General features: G+C 45.2%; 2 protein-coding genes across 6 annotated transcripts in view; both read left to right on the plus strand.

The window, feature by feature from the left end:
- LOC129818048 (cyclin-I-like) overlaps nt 1-13,588 on the plus strand; it is a 45,853-nt gene extending 32,265 nt beyond the window's left edge. For 3 of the 5 annotated variants that reach the window (XM_055873580.1, XM_055873579.1, XM_055873581.1), the window contains 7 exons: nt 69-227; nt 2,744-2,878; nt 4,641-4,715; nt 5,149-5,289; nt 8,060-8,296; nt 10,094-10,417; nt 12,443-13,588. In XM_055873580.1, the coding sequence (XP_055729555.1) occupies nt 69-227; nt 2,744-2,878; nt 4,641-4,715; nt 5,149-5,289; nt 8,060-8,296; nt 10,094-10,417; nt 12,443-12,631 (1,260 nt within the window). In that variant the 3' untranslated portion in view covers nt 12,632-13,588. Of the gene's footprint in view, nt 1-64; nt 228-2,743; nt 2,879-4,640; nt 4,716-5,148; nt 5,290-8,059; nt 8,297-10,093; nt 10,447-12,442 lie in introns of all 5 variants that reach the window. The other 2 variants (XM_055873583.1, XM_055873582.1) reach the window with 2 other exon arrangements.
- Nucleotides 13,589-14,623: 1,035 nt separating this feature from the next.
- LOC129818047 (ankyrin repeat domain-containing protein SOWAHB-like) lies at nt 14,624-20,126 on the plus strand. The gene has a single exon (XM_055873578.1). The coding sequence runs from the start codon at nt 14,849-14,851 to the stop codon at nt 17,432-17,434; it is 2,586 nt and encodes an 861-aa protein (XP_055729553.1). The 5' UTR covers nt 14,624-14,848; the 3' UTR covers nt 17,435-20,126.
- Nucleotides 20,127-20,398: the final 272 nt, after the last annotated feature.

Consider the following 20,398-nt stretch of genomic DNA (forward strand, 5'->3'; position numbering starts at 1 on the left):
CTGTGACTCCACTGACTGATGATAAAACACGTTCTTCTTCTGTGTGTTTGGCTGCCATTTACAGGTAGCTGTATCCAGTGAGGAGGGAGGCGTATCCAAGGGTGAATATGAAGTTTGCCGAACCCTTGGAAAGCCAGAGGCTGTCTTTTCTTCTGGAAAAGGCCGCCTCTAGGGAAGCCCTGATGTGGAAGGTGTACGTGCCCAAAAAGCCATCGCCCGGCAGTCAGGTGAGTCCCACAACACATAACATACTGTTGTCAATATGAAAGAGAAAAGTAGCAGGTCATTAAAATGACTGTATTGGTCAATTGCACCCAAGGTCCAACTGAAATTTGGCTTCCACTTTTAACCCAACTCCTTCGAAAGACACGCGTACATACAGGTATTTTATTTTTTATTTTTGCTGGCTTGCCTCTAACCGCTAGGCTAACTGCTGCCAATGTTAGACCATGGAGGTGGGGAAATTGTTATTTCCTTGGTACAGCTATCTATATCACCTGAGGTCAGAGTTATGGGGAGAATGCATTTGCTTTCATTTGTGAGTGTAAAGGGGCATTGACTAAACCACCTGCTGTGGCGGAGGTTCATGCTTTCACTTCTCCCCTAGTTATTAGTCCAACGAACCAGACACAGTCTGTTTCTAAAACCTCCTCAGTTAAGATAAGCTGTTACTGCCAATGCCACCAGAGCCTGATATTGAGCCTTTTTCCAACATAGAGGACTCTGACCTTCCTCATCTGGCCTCTACAGTAACGGGCACAGCCTGTCCCAAAAAACGGAGTACGGTAACGGGCACAGCCTGTCCCCAAAAACGGAGTACGGTAACGGGCACAGCCTGTCCCAAAAACGGAGTGCGGTAACGGGCACAGCCTGTCCCCAAAAAACAGTACGGTAACGGGCACAGCCTGTCCCCAAAAAACGGAGTGCAGTAACGGGCACAGCCTGTCCCCAAAAAACGGAGTGCGGTAACGGGCACAGCCTGTCCCCAAAAACGGAGTGCGGTAACGGGCACAGCCTGTCCCCAAAAAACGGAGTGCGGTAACGGGCACAGCCTGTCCCCAAAAACAGAGTGTGGTAACGGGCACAGCCTGTCCCCAAAAAACGGAGTACAGTAACGGGCACAGCCTGTCCCCAAAAAACGGAGTGCGGTAACGGGCACAGCCTGTCCCCAAAAACGGAGTGCGGTAACGGGCACAGCCTGTCCCCAAAAAACGGAGTGCGGTAACGGGCACAGCCTGTCCCCAAAAACAGAGTGTGGTAACGGGCACAGCCTGTCCCCAAAAACAGAGTGTGGTAACGGGCACAGCCTGTCCCCAAAAACAGAGTGCGGTAACGGGCACAGCCTGTCCCCAAAAAACGGAGTGCAGTAACGGGCACAGCCTGTCCCAAAAAACAGAGTGCAGTAACGGGCACAGCCTGTCCCCAAAAACAGAGTGCAGTAAAGCCAATTCAAGCATGTCAAGACAATAACAGGGGGTCCTGGTAGATTGGTTGTTTTGCTCGCGGACTACTAATTAATAGGTCTCACAATGAGCCTCAGGATCTCGTCACAGTATCTGTGCATCTATAAAATGCAATTTTATACCCATGGTAGAAATGAACATTCAATTCTCTGGCAACAGTTCTGGTAGACATTCCTGCAGTCAGCATGCCAATTGCACGCTCCCTCAACTTGAGATCTGTGGCAGTGTGTTTATGACAAAATTGCACATTTTAGTGGCCTTTTATTGTCCCCGGCACAAGGTGCACCTGTGTAATGACCATGCTGTTAATCAGCTTCTTGATATCTTGGCAAAGGAGAAATGCTCGCTAACAGGTATGTAAACAAATTTGTGCCCAAAATTTGAGAGAAAAAAGCTTTTTGTGCACATGGAAAAGTATTTTATTTCAGCTCATGAAACTTGGGACCAACACTTTACATGTTGCATTCATATTTTTTTTTCAGTGTAGATGTAAAATTGTGCGACTAAGACCTATGATTTTGGCAATGAGGGCCTTTATCTACTTCCCCAGAGTCAGATTAATTTGTGGATACCATTTTTATATCCCTGCGAGCAGTTTGAAGGAAGTTGCTAACTAGCGCTACCGCAATTGCTAACTAGCGCTACCGCATTTGCTAACTAGCGCTACCGCAATGATTGGAAGACTATGGGTATCGTCTAGCATGCTAGCAGTTACCTATAGGCGTGCAATCAGGGCATAGAGACATACAAATGGTATCCACAAATTCATCTGACTCTGGGGAAGTAAATAAAGGGCCAAAATCCAGAAGTATCCCTTTAAGGGATTTATGCAAGACACAGACGTTCACTTCTGCTAGCAGCATACCGAAGCTAGAATACAGGCTCCTTAATTAAGCACGTCGGTTCAGAAGGTCAGTTGTGTCATGGTCTTAACATTCTCATTTACTTTGTTGTCAAGGGACCAACATACTTTTAACAGAGATGTTAGCAGCATTTGTTTCTTTCATTGACATTCATGTGCTTTCTCTAATTTATATATTGTTCCTGTAGTTTAATCAAGCCTATGATTTTGACTTTGGTTGAGACTTTTGTAAGTTATTTAAGTGAGTGGTTTTAATACATTTGTGCGTTGATACTATAGCCTAAATTAATTTTCTCCGAATGTGAAGCACTGTTTACTGACGCTCATGCTATGTCTCCTCAGCAACAAACCTGCGATGTGTCCTGTGATTTATTTTTTATTTTTTTTAACTGACTCCTCTGCTTCTGTTGTTCCCTAGGATACAGACATCTCCCCTGCCCAGCGTGATGAGACTGTGTGCTGGCTCATTAACCTCCACAGTGACACCAAGCTCTATCCAGAGACCCTCTCCCTAGCCATCAGTATTTTGGACAGGTTTTTAGGCACTATAAAGGTAAGGTGCCAACGGGTTTTTAATGTTATCTAGATGAAGTACTGAAACCTTTTTCATAAGTAACAACGGACAATAAAAATTGTATTAGCCATTAGGGCTGGGAATCACCAGGGACCTCAGGATACGATAGTATGAATGTCACGATTCTATTTGTATTGCGATTTGACACTTTTGTGATTCATTGTGTCAAACATATTGCTCACCATATGTTGTAAATAATAATTTGTTCTTAACTAACTTGCCTAGTTAAATAAAGGTCAAATAACATTTAAAATAAAATATTTCTGCTACAGAGAGACAAGAGCCATGAGTTTTTTGATCCGTCATGGAAATAAAAGTGCTGAAAACATTTTTGAGTTTTTGTGCAGGCACAGCCAATTAGCGCAAAAATAATATTACGATATTGTCAAAACGATACTATATATCATTTAAAATAATATCCCGATATGTAACTATTGATTACGAATCCCCCCCCTTCACTAAAATGTTTTGCTCATATTCCACTTTACCTTCTATACATTACTAGCTCAAACACTTAATTTACAAAAATGACTAGTTAATTAGTGGGTGATGGTGATTTCAGAACCAACGTGGGGGGGACAAAAACACAGGCTACGTTCCCCCCCCCCCCCCCCCCCCCCCCCCAATCTGGTGGTAGTGGGGTGGTAGATGTCTAGTCTCCCTTATGGCTCTAATCTGATAGTGGTAGTGGGGTGGTAGATGTCTAGTCTCCCTTATGGCTCTAATCTGATAGTGGTAGTGGGGTGGTAGATGTCTAGGCTCCCTTATGGCTCTAATCTGATAGTGGTAGTGGGGTGGTAGATGTCTAGTCTCTCTTATGACTCTAATCTGATAGTGGTAGTGGGGTGGTAGATGTCTAGTCTCTCTTATGGCTCTAATCTGATAGTGGTAGATGTCTAGTCTCCTTTATGGTTCTAATCTGATAGTGGTAGTGGGGTGGTAGATGTCTAGGCTCCCTTATGGCTCTAATCTGATAGTGGTAGTGGGGTGGTAGATGTCTAGTCTCCTTTATGGCTCTAATCTGATAGTGGTAGTGGGGTGGTAGATGTCTAGTCTCTCTTATGGCTCTAATCTGATAGTGGTAGTGGGGTGGTAGATGTCTAGTCTCTCTTATGGTTCTAATCTGATAGTGGTAGGGGGGTGGTAGATGTCTAGTCTCCCTTATGACTCTAATCTGATAGTGGTAGGGGGGTGGTAGATGTCTAGTCTCCCTTATGGCTCTAATCTGATAGTGGTAGATGTCTAGTCTCCTTTATGGCTCTAATCTGATAGTGGTAGTGGGGTGGTAGATGTCTAGTCTCCTTTATGGCTCTAATCTGATAGTGGTAGGGGGGTGGTAGATGTCTAGTCTCCTTTATGGCTCTAATCTGATAGTGGTAGTGGGGTGGTAGATGTCTATAGATGTCTAGTCTCCTTTATGGCTCTAATCTGATAGTGGTAGGGGGATGGTAGATGTCTAGTCTCCCTTATGACTCTAATCTGATAGTGGTAGGGGGACGGTAGATGTCTAGTCTCCTTTATGGCTCTAATCTGATAGTGGTAGTGGGGTGGTAGATGTCTAGTCTCCTTTATGGCACTAATCTGATAGTGGTAGTGGGGGTGGTAGATATCTAGTATAAAGTATTGGCTCTAGTCTGTTGTCTGAACAGGGAACATTTGGAACCCAGGGTTCTGAGTTTAGACAATGAGTACTAGTGGCATCACGTAGTCCTCCTGACCCAGTCTCTCTCTCTCTACTCAGGCCCGTCCAAAGTACCTCCGCTGCATCGCCATCGCCTCTTACTTCCTGGCTGCCAAAACCAGCGAGGAGGACGAGGTGATTACATACGACACCACCAGTCCTTCCTTAGTGAATACATAACCATTACCTATGACACCACCAGTCTCCTTAGTGAATACATAACCATTACATACGACACCACCAGTCTCCTTAGTGAATACATAACCATTACATACGACACCACCAGTCTCCTTAGTGAATACATAACCATTACATACTACACCAGCAGAGTGGAAAGGGTTGGTACATTTCTGTACAGCACTTCGAGATATTAGCTGATGTACGAAGGGCTATATAAAATAAACTTGATTTGGTGGGCAGAGTGGAAAGGGTTGGTGGGCAGAGTTGGTGGGCTGCCTTTCTGCTTGTTTGCTGTTGTTTTGAACCCAACTAACCAAAAGTCGTGTGTGTGTGTCTGTGTGTCTGTGTCTGTGTGTCTGTGTCTGTGTGTGTGTCTGTGTGTGTGCAGCGTGTGCCGTTGCTGTGTGACTTGGCCAGCAGCAGCAGATGTGGCTGCTCCCCATCAGAGATACTGAGAATGGAGAGGATCATTCTGGATAAACTGAACTGGGACCTGCACGCTGCCACACCGCTGGAATTTCTACACATTGTGAGTATTGGGTTCCGTCACCACATTCATAGTCCTGTCCTAGTGTCCTAGACAGAACCACCGCTAGAGGCTTGAAGTAGTGTCCTAGACAGAACCACCACTAGAGGCTTGAAGTAGTGTCCTAGACAGAACCACCACTAGAGGCTTGAAGTAGTGTCCTAGACAGAACCACCACTAGAGGCTTGAAGTAGTGTCCTAGACAGAACCACCACTAGAGGCTTGAAGTAGTGTCCTAGCCAGAACCACCGCTAGAGGATTGAAGTAGTGTCCTAGACAGAACCACCACTAGAGGCTTGAAGTAGTGTCCTAGACAGAACCACCACTAGAGGATTGAAGTAGTGTCCTAGACAGAACCACCACTAGAGGATTGAAGTAGTGTCCTAGACAGAACCACCACTAGAGGCTTGAAGTAGTGTCCTAGACAGAACCACCACTAGAGGATTGAAGTAGTGTCCTAGACAGAACCACCACTAGAGGATTGAAGTAGTGTCCTAGACAGAACCACCACTAGAGGCTTGAAGTAGTGTCCTAGACAGAACCACCACTAGAGGCTTGAAGTAGTGTCCTAGACAGAACCACCACTAGAGGATTGAAGTAGTGTCCTAGACAGAACCACCACTAGAGGCTTGAAGTAGTGTCCTAGACAGAACCACCACTAGAGGCTTGAAGTAGTGTCCTAGACAGAATTCCCTATTGCTAGGCTATTCAAATGCACTATAATTTTAGGTTAACTGTAAACCGCCCTGCACAATCAATGAACCAACTGCATCGCCTAAGGCTGTAAGTTCTCTCCCAGACTCATGGATAGACATTTAGGAGCGTAAACAGTCCAACAGCCCCATGCATAATAATACAGTCCCCACTGAAAGGCAATTACTCAAATTTGTTTAATTTTGGAGTATAGGCTAGACCAATTATGTACCAAAGACATCTTAAATCATTTTTTTTTAATGTTTTTCTGCCGTGTGTAATATGCGGTAGGCTATGTATTGTATTGCGGCACAATCATAGTTTTAATTCGGGTATTTTTTTTCTGGCTTGCGCTTATGAATATGCATAAGCTTATGAATATGCATAAGCTCTGAAATGTGTATGAGTGTTGTTGAACTTCTTTGTTCAAATTGTTCATCACAGTGACGTGAGTTTTAAAAGTAAGATGGGCCTAGTGTTTATTTTCCATAAAAATGTGCATTGATGTCAGAGGGAGAATAGAGCCCTGAGTACCAGGCCATTAGGACATGATGGAGGGACAATAGAGCCCTGAGTACCAGGCCATTAGGACCTGATGGAGGGACAATAGAGCCCTGAGTACCAGGCCATGAGGACCTGATGGAGGGACAATAGAGCCCTGAGTACCAGGCCATTAGGACCTGATGGAGGGACAATAGAGCCCTGAGTACCAGGCCATTAGGACCTGATGGAGGGACAATAGAGCCCTGAGTACCAGGCCATTAGGACCTGATGGAGGGACAATAGAGCCCTGAGTACCAGGCCAATAGGACCTGATGGAGGGACAATAGAGCCCTGAGTACCAGGCCATTAGGACCTGATGGAGGGACAATAGAGCCCTGAGTACCAGTCCATTAGGACCTGATGGAGGGACAATAGAGCCCTGAGTACCAGGCCATTAGGACCTGATGGAGGGACAATAGAGCCCTGAGTACCAGGCCATTAGGACCTGATGGAGGGACAATAGAGCCCTGAGTACCAGGCCATTAGGACCTGATGGAGGGACAATAGAGCCCTGAGTACCAGGCCATTAGGACCTGATGGAGGGACAATAGAGCCCTGAGTACCAGGCCATTAGGACCTGATGGAGGGACAATAGAGCCCTGAGTACCAGGCCATTAGGACCTGATGGAGGGACAATAGAGCCCTGAGTACCAGGCCATTAGGACCTGATGGAGGGACAATAGAGCCCTGAGTACCAGGCCAATAGGACCTGATGGAGGGACAATAGAGCCCTGAGTACCAGGCCATTAGGACCTGATGGAGGGACAATAGAGCCCTGAGTACCAGGCCATTAGGACCTGATGGAGGGACAATAGAGCCCTGAGTACCAGGCCATTAGGACCTGATGGAGGGACAATGGAGCCCTGAGTACCAGGCCATTAGGACCTGATGGAGGGACAATGGAGCCCTGAGTACCAGGCAGTTAGGACCTGATGGAGGGACAATAGAGCCCTGAGTACCAGGCCATTAGTACCTGATGGAGGGACAATAGAGCCCTGAGTACCCGGCCATTAGGACCTGATGGAGGGACAATAGAGCCCTGAGTACCAGTCCATTAGGACCTGATGGAGGGACAATAGAGCCCTGAGTACCAGTCCATTAGGACCTGATGGAGGGACAATAGAGCCCTGAGTACCAGTCCATTAGGACCTGATGGAGGGACAATAGAGCCCTGAGTACCAGTCCATTAGGACCTGATGGAGGGACAATAGAGCCCTGAGTACCAGGCCATTAGGACCTGATGGAGGGACAATAGAGCCCTGAGTACCAGGCCATTAGGACCTGATGGAGGGACAATAGAGCCCTGAGTACCAGGCCATTAGGACCTGGTGGTTGTTTGACAAGCTGGGTACTACTAACACATGTCCAGAGTGTTTAAAAGGAGGTTACCATGACTCAACGGTCACGTGGAATTTGTCTGCGGTCATGACTCATGACTGCCGGTGTGGCGGTAAAACAGCCGCCGCTACAGCCCTATGTACAACAGTTTAGTGAAAAAACTTTGACCGCTAACTAACTGGCTGTTGTTTTCCTTCAGTTCCATGCCATGGTGCTGTCCTGCAAGCCACGGTTCATGGTGGGTCTGGTGGGGTGTAACCCGTCGCAGCACCTGTCGGTGTTGACCCAGCAGCTGCACTACTGCCTGGCCGACAGCGCCCTGCTACAGCCCCTCTCCCGGGGATCCATGCTGGCGCTGGCCCTCGTCACCCTGGAGCTGGAGAATATCTGCCCTGACTGGCTGGCTCTCACGATCAACCTGCTCAGGAAAACACAGGTACTACATGTTCACTATACAATGTTTTACATTCATTTATTCAACATTAAACATATTAATATAAATATCTCAACTACTCTTTTGATTTTTAACACCATATTGTTTTAATCAATATACTCAACAATTAAATACAATATCCAGTGTGGGCTCTCTGCTAATTCTGAAGTTCTGATATATTTAATGAACCCCACCAACACAGTGAATGGGGAAATGGATTCAAAGGGAACTCCCTCTGCTGGTGATTTACTGAATGTGCAATCCTAAAGGAGGTCTGTGATTGGTTAATGACATATAATGTACATTTTTATGTTATTATATTATGACTTCACGATGTATCACAGATCGTAAGGTCTTACAGGAAGCATACACACACTGAGTGTACAAAACATTAAGAACACCTGCTCTTTCTACGACAGACTGACCAGGTGAAAGCGATGATCCCTTATTGATGTCGCCTGATAAATCCACTTCAATCAGTGTAGATGAAGGGGAGGAGACAGGTTAAAGAAGGATTTTTAAGCCTTGAGACAATTTGAGACATGGATTGTGGATGTGTGCCAGAGGGTGAATGGGCAAGACAAAATATGTAAGTGCCTTTAAACCGGTTATGGTAGTAGGTACCAGGTGCACCGGTTTGTGTGTGTCAAGAATTGCAACTCTGCTGGGTTTTTCACGCTTAACAGTTACCCGTGTGTATCTAGAATGGTCCACCACCCAATGGACATCCAGCCAACTTGACACAACTGTGGGAAGCATTGGAGTCAACATGGACCAACATCCCTGTGGAATGCTTTCAACACCTTATAGAGTCCCATGCCCTGATGAACTGAGGCTGTTCTGAAGGCAAAAAGGGGTGAAACTCAATGTTAGGAAGGTGTTCTTAATGTTTTGTACACTCTGTGGGTCTAAAAGGGCTTAAAATTGCCACTTTCATCATGATTTTCTCAAAAATGGTTTGTGATACGAATGTAAAAAAGCATGTCTCAAACATCCTTCCTCCCAATGAAGTTCCTGTGTGAGAATTGCCAGAACATTCTGAGATGACAAAAATATTTTCTGCTATTGTGGAATAAGCCATCTCTCGTTCTCGTATGACCTGTTCACTAAAACCCAGAGCAAATACAGGGGATACCATGGATGTTGTAGTCCCTCCCACGTATTGAATCACACTTATTTAAAAAATATATATCTGCGGTATTATCAGGATGCCTCTCGGAACTGTTGCCGTTGGTTGCATAATATAGTCAGCCTGTATTTTGACTCTAACCACATTTCCATCCACAGTTATGTAAAGGCATTACTGTATAATATATATTTGTTTTTAAGTCACAACAGTTGTGATGGAAACGGGACGTTTCGGTACAATTTTATAAATGCCGACAGATCATTTGTTCGTTTGACATGGTGGGTTCTTTTTGTGTCGGTAAAATGTATTATGTGGTGGAAATGCCCTTATGTGCAAATATTCAATATAATAACCATCATATCGAAGTAAACATGGAGTCACGCCATGATATGGTGTGTGGTCCTCCCACTAGGACTCGGGGAAACCATGCAGTTTATTAGGCTACAGATTTAAATAAGTTATGAACTTCACAGGGTGGTGAAAGTGCACTTTGATGAGTTTAATGCTCCTTTACAATAAATATTAATTCTGGTGACATGATAATCGATGGGAAATGCGCATATTTTAATGTGGATTTTAGAATATTCGCCTGAAGATCTGTCACCAATTGGATGGAAACCTAGCTATTAACATAATTATAATCAAGACTTTCATTTATCTCCCACCCCTAGATTGACAGTTCTCAGCTGATCCGATGTCGAGAGCTGGTGTCACGTCACCTGTCCACACAGGAAGCTTCCCTGCCTCCCAACACTGTGTACATCTACCAGTCCCTACACCACAGTCTGGACCCGGATCCCTGCACCCGGGGAAGAGAGTCCAACACCAGGCTCCCCTCCCCGGACACAGACCCACCGGCGCCATTCACGGCCCCTAGGGACAGGAGCCTCTCCTGGGTCTCCTCTACCACCCTGCTCCAGGTCCATGGACCAGCCAAACCCAGCCACCACTCCCACCAAGTCTCCCTGCGCTGCAAGCAGTCAGCCAAGCGCAAGGTGAGAGCTTGGCTGCTTCATCAACCGGAGTAAAGTATTTTTTTAACACCTACCTAGATACAGGGCATTTAGAAAGTATTCAGACCCCTTGATTGTTTCCACATTTTGTTACGTTACAGCCTTATTCTAAAATTTCTGAAATAGTTTTTCCCCCTCATCAATCTGCACACAATATCCTATAATGACAAAGCAAAACAAAAATAATTGGGGGCAAATGTATTTTAAAAAAAAAATGAAATCCCATTTACATAAGTATTCAAACCCTTTACTCAATACTTTGTTGAAGCACCTTTGGCAGAGATTACAGCATCAAGTATTCTTGGGTTTGACGCTACAAGCTTGGCACACCTGTATTTGGGGAGTTTCTCCCATTCTTCTCTGCAGATCCTCTCAAGCTCTGTCAGGTTGGATGGGGAGCGTTGCGGCACAGCTATTTTCAGGTCTCTCCAGAGATGTTCGATCGGATTCAAGTCCGGGCTCTGGCTGGGCCACTCTTGTCCTGAAGCCACTTCTGCCTTGTCTTGGCTGTGTGCTTAGGGTCATTGTCCTGTTGGAAGGTAAACCCTCACCTCAGTCTGAGGTCCTGAGTGCACTGAAGCAGGTTTTCATCAAGGATCTCTGTACTTTGCTCTGTTCATCTTTGCCTCGATCCTGACTAGTCTCCCAGTCCCTGCCGCTGAAAAACAACCACACAGCATGATGCTGCCACCACCATGCTTCACCGTAGGGATGGTACCAGGTTTCTGCCAGATGTGACGCTTGGCATTCAGGCCAAAGAGCTCAATCTTGGTTTCATTAGACCAGAGAATCTTGTTTCTCATTGTTTGAGAGTCCTTTAGGTGTCTTTTGGAAAACATCAAGCAGGCTTTCATGTGTCTTTTGGGCTCCCGAGTGGCGCAGCGGTCTAAGGCACTGCATCTCAGTGCTAGAGGCATCACTACAAACCCAGGTTCGATTCCAGGCTGTATCACAACCGGCCATGATTGGGAGTCCCATAGGGCAGCGCACAATTGGCCCAGCGTTGTCTGGGTTAGGGTTTGACCGGGGTAGGCCGTCATTATAAATAAGAATTTGTTTTTCACTGACTTGCCTAGTTAAATAAAAATCCTGAGGAGTGGCATCCGTCTGGCCACTCTACCATAAAGCCCTGATTGGCGGAGTGCTGGCCTTCTGGAAGGTTCTCCCATCTCCACAGATGAACTCTGGAGCTCTGTCAGAGTCCCTGACCAAGGCCCATCTCCCCCGATTGCTCAGTTTGGCCGGGCGTCCAGCTCTAGGAAGAGTCTTGGTGGTTCCAAACATCTTCCATTTAAGAATGATGGAGGCCACTGTGTTTTTGGGGACCTTCAATGCTTCCCCAGCTCTTTGCCTTGACACAATCCTGTCTCCGAGCTCTATTCCTTCGACCTCATGGCTTGGTTTTTGCTCTGACATGCACTGTCAACTGTGGGACCTGATATAGACAGGTGTGTGCCTTTCCAAATCATGTCCAATCAATTGAATTTACAACAGGTGGACTCCAATCAAGTTGTAGAAACATCTCAAGGATGATCAATGGAAACAGGATGCACCTGAGCTCCATTTAGAGTCTGAATTTAGAGTCTGACTACCTATGCAAATAAGGTATTTCTGTTTTTATTTTAATACATTTCTAAAAACGTGTTTTCGCTTTATCATTATGGGGTATTGTGATGTCACTATGGGGTATTGTGATGTCACTATGGGGTATTGTGATGTCACTATGGGGTATTGTGTGTAGATTGAGGAACATGTTTTATATTGAATCCATTTTAGAATAAAGGCTGTAACGTAACAAAATGTGGATAAAGTTGAGGGGGTCTGAATACTTTCCGAATGCACTGTATACTATTGCTATTTGACTTGCCTTGATTATGAAAGCATCTTGTGTTTATGGTATTATGTTATTGTAGTAGAGCTTTGAGATGACTGAAAAGCTCTATACAAATGTATTATATTATAAGTGATGTATTTTATTATGTGCTTACAAATAATATTATTATTAAGGTGGAGGAGATGGAGGTCGACGAATTCTACGAGGGGATCAAACGACTCTACAACGAAGAGAACGGGGGCGCTCCGGAAGGGACGGCGGTAACGGGGGAGGAGCCTCTAGAGGAGAGTCCTGTCCTGTTGGTCAGGCGGGATGGCCACACCTCCCCCTGCCCCCCTCTCCAACCCGTCGGTGTCTCATAGAGAAGAAGAGGATGAAACCAAGGCCTTCTCTTCCTCTCTACCTGAGCTGCAAGGAAAATACGTCTCAGTATTCAATCTGTCATGGCATTTATCCACCAACCCCAGGCCTCGATTGAGCACAAAAAAGTCACCAAAAAAATATGCTATTTCATAACTATTTGTTGAGCACAAATATAAAATGATAAAAAAAATATATAATATAATGATATAGATAAAGGAATAATCTTGTCCTTCAAAAAAAAGGTCAAATTACTACTTCTCTCTGTGATGATATTTCTCTAATGTAAGGTCGTGTCATCTTATTTCTGTTGTTGACCCTAACTAATCTTAAGTTTCAATCAGTATATTTATTTTCTTTACCTTCCTCTATTTCCTGAAGAAGAAAAAACTCATTCTCAGCATGTTGTCTTTAACCCCTCACAAAACATGTCACTTTAGAGTTTGACTGTAAAAGCGTGTAGAACTATGTTAACCTCAAGTACTGAATGGTTGTTTCAAAGGGCTTATTACGTTTTAATCATCTTAAATATCCCCTTTCCATAACTTTCCTGTCTTTGTCCCGTCACAGTGTGCTGTAGTAGTTTAACCAAAGAACGAACGTTACAAGCTACTGTCATTAATGATGATGCAGAAGTGAATCAATTTACCCAATGAAGCAATATGTTTTAAGATAAACAGCTTTGTTAAAAAGAGGGATTTGTTTGAAGTGGCACCCTATACCCTACATAGTGCACTACTTTTTATTATAGGTCTATGGGGGGGAATAGGGTGACATTTCAGATCCAATCAAGAAGAGGGTTTGAAGATGTAGCTACCATAATTCACCTGATCTTTGCTGTTCAGAAACAACATGCTGTTTTTTGTTTGTTATTTGCCAAAAGGCTCTTGCTCTGGGGTGCTGGTAACTGCCGATGTACTGCTGACAACTTGTGGCACCAATAAAAACAAGTGAAATAATCTGTCTTTATCATGTTACTGTGTATCAAAGTGGCTTCATTGTGTCATTCCGCATATTGCTGGACATACGATGTGCATTAACTTCACTGGCTGCATTTAGTCTTGAAAACCAGACCCAAGGCAACAGACGGAGCATTTGAAAATGGTGGGAGGCAACGCGGATTCTAGAGCGACTAAGTTAATGTACTCAATTGGTAGAGAATGGAACAACAGGATATCTTAACATTTGATATAAGATTACAGCAATTAAAGGATTTAGGCCTGACTGCGACCAGCCAACAAATGCTGTAGGCTATGATTTTAAACGTTTTCCACGTTTCTAAACTGCAACGTAGCGTTATTTTAGGTAGGTTAATTTATGTGACATCACATTGCTTTTTTGGTTATGCTGATGGTTTGTCGGAACTGGTGGTTTGTTTACACAGCAGGTTAGAACAGTTCATTTGTAAGGTTAAGAGGACAAAGGTTTAGCTAAAATGGGCTCCGAGTGGCGCAGCGGTCTTAGGCACTGCATCTCAGTGCTAGAGGCGTCACTACAGACCCTGGTTCGATTCCATGCTGTATCACAACCGACCGTGATTGGGAGTCCTATAAGGGCAGCGCACAATTGGCCAAGCGTCGTCCAGGTTAGGGTTTGGCCGGGGTAGGCCGTTATTATTAATAAGAATGTGTTCTTAACTTACTTGCCTTGTTAAAGGTTAAATCAATTAAAAATGCTAGTTGTCAGCAACTGTTATCCCCGGCGCGACAACTAGATGGAGCTGTAATGGAAGCCACAAAACCATCAGCAGTACAACATATGCACGTTGCCTAGTTCCCAGGGGTTTATTAGGGCATTTTTTTTGCTAAACGTTTCTTAACGAAATGGGGAGGGACCTACCTGCATTTGGCCAATTTCAAATCTCATTTTGCTCTGTTTGCATCTTAAACTGTAAACTGTTTCTGCAATGAATTACCATTTAAGAACCAAACATTGGGTGTATTAATTACGGAAACGGTTTACCGTTTAAGAACCAAATGAAGCAAACGAAACGGAGGGGGGCCTACCTGAATTTCTCCAATAAATACTATTGTTTGCGTTTTCCGTTTGGGGTAGGCTAAACCGTTTCTGTTGCAAAACGTAAACGTTTACAGTTTAAGAACCAAACAGAAGCAAACCGAGCAAAACTACATTTTATATTGGACAAATGCATGTAGGTCCCGGCCGGTTTTGTTCCGTTTGCTTCCGTTTAAGAAACGTTTTGCAACAGAATCGGGTTAATGAATACGCCCCAGGTATGCAGGTGGAGTTGCAAATGTTCGGATGGGGCGGAGTTAATTGTCACTGGCGCAGAAAAAAACCCATCTGACACTCCATCGGGCTTGGAGCAAACAGACGGAATGGCCACCGATTTTACTCAGGATTCGGTGCTGTACTTTCTCCGGTGCAACGGTGGAAGAGTGAAGAACGCTGAATTGTTGGCGCACTTCAATGCGTTTGTAAAGGACCACGAGAACCAGACGCACAATCGGGAACTGTTTAAAACGTTTATTAACTCCGTGGCTGTGGTGAAAACGGAGGAGGGAGTTAGATACGTTGTATTGAGGAAGAAATTTCTGGGCCATGTTGCTGGAGGAGATATCACCGCCGGATCCCATTCCCCAAAACTCCCCACCGGACAACAACCTGCGCCACAAGACCGCTCACCGAGAGATCCGGTAAACAGAAACCAGGAGAGAGGTCAGAAGGAATTGATCGAGACGCACTTGCCCGTCACACATCAGAAGTTCCACGTTCCACCGGGCAACACCATCCAACTCACAGAAAAGATATTGTCCTCGGCTGGAATTGTAAACAAAAACAATGTGAAAAGTACAATCAACTTCGAAAAGCCTATCCAAAGCTCCTCGCCATATGTGACCGACCATGCGCTACCTCCTGCATCCAGCAACAGAGAGGCACCGTTCCGCCCATCTTACAATGCAGCAATATCAAAGGGGTCAGAAGATGGGAGTGGTCAGAGCATAGAAGCAAAATGGGATAAAGAACCCGTGACTCTCCCTCTTTCAGTCCCAGAACTGAATCACAAAGGCATTTACATGGGTGGTTACACACTTGGCAAGCAGTCAATAGAACCCAAGAGGTCCTATCTGCCCCCTGAGTTCCTATACACAGAGGTGAAACCTCCGGCACATCAGCCTCACCTAGCACAGGTGCCACAGAATGCAGTACAGCCAAAGAGGAAGACTTCTGAAGCTGACCACAGAGGAGCCTCTGCAGCTACAGGATGGCCACTGCTCACCACTCTAGAGCATGCCAGCTCCTTTCCTTGTTTATCTGATGGTTACAGTCCTTCTGCTGCTCACCTGACCCCTGACCCCCACCAGGTGACAAGGAGTAATGGCAACCTGGATGGCAGTCTTCACCTCCACCATAGCATTCCACAGCAGCCCAGACCAAAACAAGATGGAGTCCCTGACCCAGTCCCTATCCCTGACATTCACAGCCAGTATCCGGAGGAGAGTAGAGCTGCTGTTCCCCAGTCCGGGGTCAAGCCCCAGCCTCCCCAATGCTGCCTACCCATGGACTACCAGTACCACACCCCCGCTGCTGCTAGTGGTAGGTCTTCTGGTTACTCAGAGCAGTACCACCAGCAGGCTGACTCTGGCCTCTCCTCCCGTCACAGCCACAACAGCCTCCTCCTTGCCCCATCACTGGACTCCAGGGATGAGTGGCCCCAGGGTTCCCGTAGAGATGAGTGGGCCAGCTATGAAGCCCTCAACTACCAGGTTCTCTCGGGTGAGCAGCTCTCTCAGATGCATTGTGCCGAGAAGCGAGCCCCCGGGCCTCACCATCACTCCACCGGTTACCTTGACAACGAGGTGGACATATCATCGTCATGGCACCATTCCACAGGTTATCTCCATGACGATGACGGGTCAGAGTCCAACGAGTCCACCTCTATTCCTGGTTCGGCCCCCGAACCCTTCCTCCGACCCGCCGTCCAGCGAATCAGCACCCAGCTCCGCAGCCGCATGTGTCGTAGTCTCGGAGCCGACCTGGACCAACGGTTTCCGGAGGATGGCGTCTCGGCACGGCACAACCGTCTCCAGCTCCTCTCCTCCAACCTCAGCATCAGCCACTCCTTCTCCCACCCCACCTCACGTACACCCAGCTACAGAGACCTGAGGGGGGAGATGCGATCTGGGACCTCCAGTAACAAGAGCTTAAACAGTGGCCATGACAGCTCCTACTTCCACCGGCACAACCTGGTACCCCTGGAGTCCAAGGAGCATGACTGGCTGGTGAAGGGTGCAGCTGGATTCTGGGCTGACATTTACACCCTGTTCAGAGATGAACCCAGCCTCCTCACCAAGAGAGACTTCATCACTGGTTATACCATCCTGCACTGGATCGCTAAACATGGAGACCACCGGGTCCTCAACACACTCTGGTACGGAGTCAACAAAGCCGGGTTGAAACTGGACGTGGATGTGAAGACTACCTGTGGCTACACGCCTCTTCACCTGGCTGCCATCCACGGGAACAACAAGATGATCCGGCTTCTGGTTCAGAAGTTCAGCGCCAACGTGGCCCTCAGGGATACTAGTGGTAAGAAGGCCTGGCAGTACCTCAGTCGCACCGGCCCAATGGACCTTCTAGAGATGCTAGGGACCCCTCAGTGCTTGATCTCCACCGAGGGTAGCTCCTCATCCCAGTCCACAGGAGAGAGACCCACAAGGCCGGTGACATCCTCGGGCTCAGCCGCGGTGAAGAGGTCCACGTCTATAGCTGCGTTCCTGAATAAGACTCTAATGAAGTTCCCAGGACGGGAAGGTTCGCGGTCGTCCGACTCTTTAGTGTGACAATAGTGTGTCTGTCCCGCTATGACCTCTATTCTAATGGCACCAGCCACTTACTAACTAGGCTGTGTGGGTTTTTCACAACTTTGATTTGCCACTTAAAATCGGATTTGCTTTCTTTGTTATTGCAAATGTTAATCCATTAATTTTTTTTATATTTTTTTTTTAGACCAAATAATTGAATAAGGGGGTAGGGATTGTGTTATTGAGCTGTCTAAATTAATGTATTATGAATGGATATGACAGACGTTAATAACTGTATCACGTGTGATAACAAAAGCAATAGAATCAGTTCTGTGAGGTCGGAGTTATAAAGAGATTGTATTACGTTATTATATTTCAGTATAATTGCTTTGCAGTTGTGTTTATTGTGGCGAGACCCTTGTTGTTTGTTTGCTACTGGGGAAATGGCTTCCAGTCTAGTGTTTTTTTAATGACCAGAGAAGAACCTTTTCAAAATGTCTTCTCTCCAACAAAAGTCAGTTAAGTGCTTCAGCAGTTTCATGTTTCAGGTGGTTACCTGACATTGGAATGTGGTTTTGTTTGTTCAAAGGCCTGTCAGAGTAGCAATGTATATTACATCATCTGACTAAAGGAAAAGAATCCTCCCTTACACCAGGTTTAATATGATGCCAACTGTTCACTAGTTTAAATCCCCAAAGGTTGAGTGTGGTTTATAATGCACGGTTGTTTTACAAGGTTCATTATCCATTTTTGCGTTATTATATTGACACCACAAAGTTGAATCACACAAGCTGTTTTCTCTCTATATGCACTCATGTTTCCAGATGCAGCATGTCCTGAAGTACTAAAACAATCCAAAATGCTATTCATTTAATGTCACTCTAAAGTCATTTCCTTAAAGACCCAGTGCAGTCAAAATTCAGTTTTTTCCCCCTGTGTTTTGTATAATATTGTACAACAGCTGATGAAACTAACTCTGTAAAAGTGTTTTTTATTTAAATTTTTATTTTAAGCAGTGTTATTTCCTGATAGTTGCTGGTTGAAAATACATTATACTCAGGATCTTCTAATCAGCAGGTGGGCGGGAGTTTCGGCTTTCCATGGTGACATCACCATGTTTTAAATAGGTTAATAGGCCAATATCAAGAGTTCCAAACATCTTTGCCAATAACAGCTAGTTTTCAGTTTTTCCCTCCCCACTCAGACCACTCCCAGACACTCCTACCAAATGTTATTTTGTTGCTAACAAACCCTTTTCCCCCTTTTTAATGGAAATCTGTTATTTGTCACATGCTTCGTAAACAGATGTAGACTAACAGTGAAATGCTTACTTAAAGATACTTTTCTGACAATGCAGCGTTAAAGATACATTTAAACAACATAAAAACAAGTAAAATACGTTAAGGTACTTCATTGTTACCCAGAAATGATTTAACGTTGCTATAGAAACAGCTGCGTTGAGCCTTTTTAACCTCTCTTATTATCATTTTAATTTGTTTTGTTTCCAACACTAATATAATTGATCCAAGTGAAATGTTAACCTGTGTTGAACATTAAGTTGCAGAGAGCGGGTTAACAGAGGTTCTGATTCAAATAGCAGCATATTCCCTATGTATCACACTGCTCTGGTCAAAAGTAGTCCACTATATATATAGGGAACACGATGCCCATTTGGATGCAAGACAAAGGCTCTTCAGGTGCTGGATTCATACAGTGGATGTAAAACAGACATGATGAACAATTCTACGTGCCAGCTACGGCTCTGGAGGGCTGGAGGTATACAAGGGACCAGGGGAGGCTTCAGATCGGGGGACCCTCTCCTTCGTCGCCCCTCCAGACTGGAGCTCTGGATGTCTACCGTGGCGGTTCTAGACCATTTCAACTGGGAGGGGCCAAGCTGGGACCAGTTGTACTGTTAGAGGGGCCAGTTACATTAGACGTTATTGTTGTCGTATCGTTTTGCATGTGATACGATACTGTTGTGTTCTGCCTAAAGCCGTCCCTCTAGAAAATGTGTTGGTTTAAATTAGTGTTCCGCGTTGCCACTGTCTAATAATGGATGTAAAAAAAAAAACAATAACTAATTTTTGCTATGTAAACGGTGGATAGGAGGTGTCTATGAAAGGCTGTGCTGTGTGAGCGGCCGGGCCGGGCCACTGTGTGGGACTTGATGAGGCATGTCGAGGAAAACGTGTCCTTTGTGTTGCTGTCATGCTGCTACCAGGACGACGCCGTCCTTGTGCCTCAAATGTCACCCTATCGCCTAAATAGTGCACTACTTTTGACCAGAACCCAGTGGGCAATGGTCAAAAGTAGTGCACTATAAAGGGAATAGGACGCAGGCCCTTATCGGGAGAATAGGTTCGGTGAGGGCACATTGAGATTGGCCTCCTTTTTTAAACTTTTATCTAACTTAACTCAAACTTTAAAGTTGACTTATACAACTTCAAACGAAATAGTTTTGCAGTCCACATTGGCACTATCCAAGTCTAACTGTAATACTCTCAAGGTGAGTCATAACTTGAATACAGTATGTTTGTGTACATGGAAGCGTCTGCATGTTGGCTCTTGTCACTGGAAGAGTGTTTGGGGAGGGTGCTGTGTTCGGCAGGTTTTTCAAGCCTGCGTTTCTGTGGTTGTATAACTAGGTGAATTTCAGTTATGTAATATTGCCTTGTCTGACTACAGCTTTTTCTTTCTGTTTGAATAAAAACATGTCATTGTATATTAACTGCTATAGTTGTGGGCATTTCTGATAAACAAGCATGTCTATTTCAACCTTTTCCTCTTAACCTGTAATTCAACAACAGGCTGTGTAGTGCAGAAGATAATTAACAGTGGAAGGGTGAGACTGTTACCAGAGGCCTGGTAATACTCTGACACTGTCATGCTATCAGGTAACAACACCTACTGGTGTGTTCTCCTGAGGCCAAATAGTCCACTTGGACAGTCCTTAGACCAGTAGCACCATGTTGCAGTGGGACTTGAATGTCCAACACACAT

Source organism: Salvelinus fontinalis, chromosome 21 (genome assembly GCF_029448725.1).
Source record: "Salvelinus fontinalis isolate EN_2023a chromosome 21, ASM2944872v1, whole genome shotgun sequence".
NCBI classification, from domain to species: Eukaryota; Metazoa; Chordata; class Actinopteri; order Salmoniformes; family Salmonidae; genus Salvelinus; species Salvelinus fontinalis.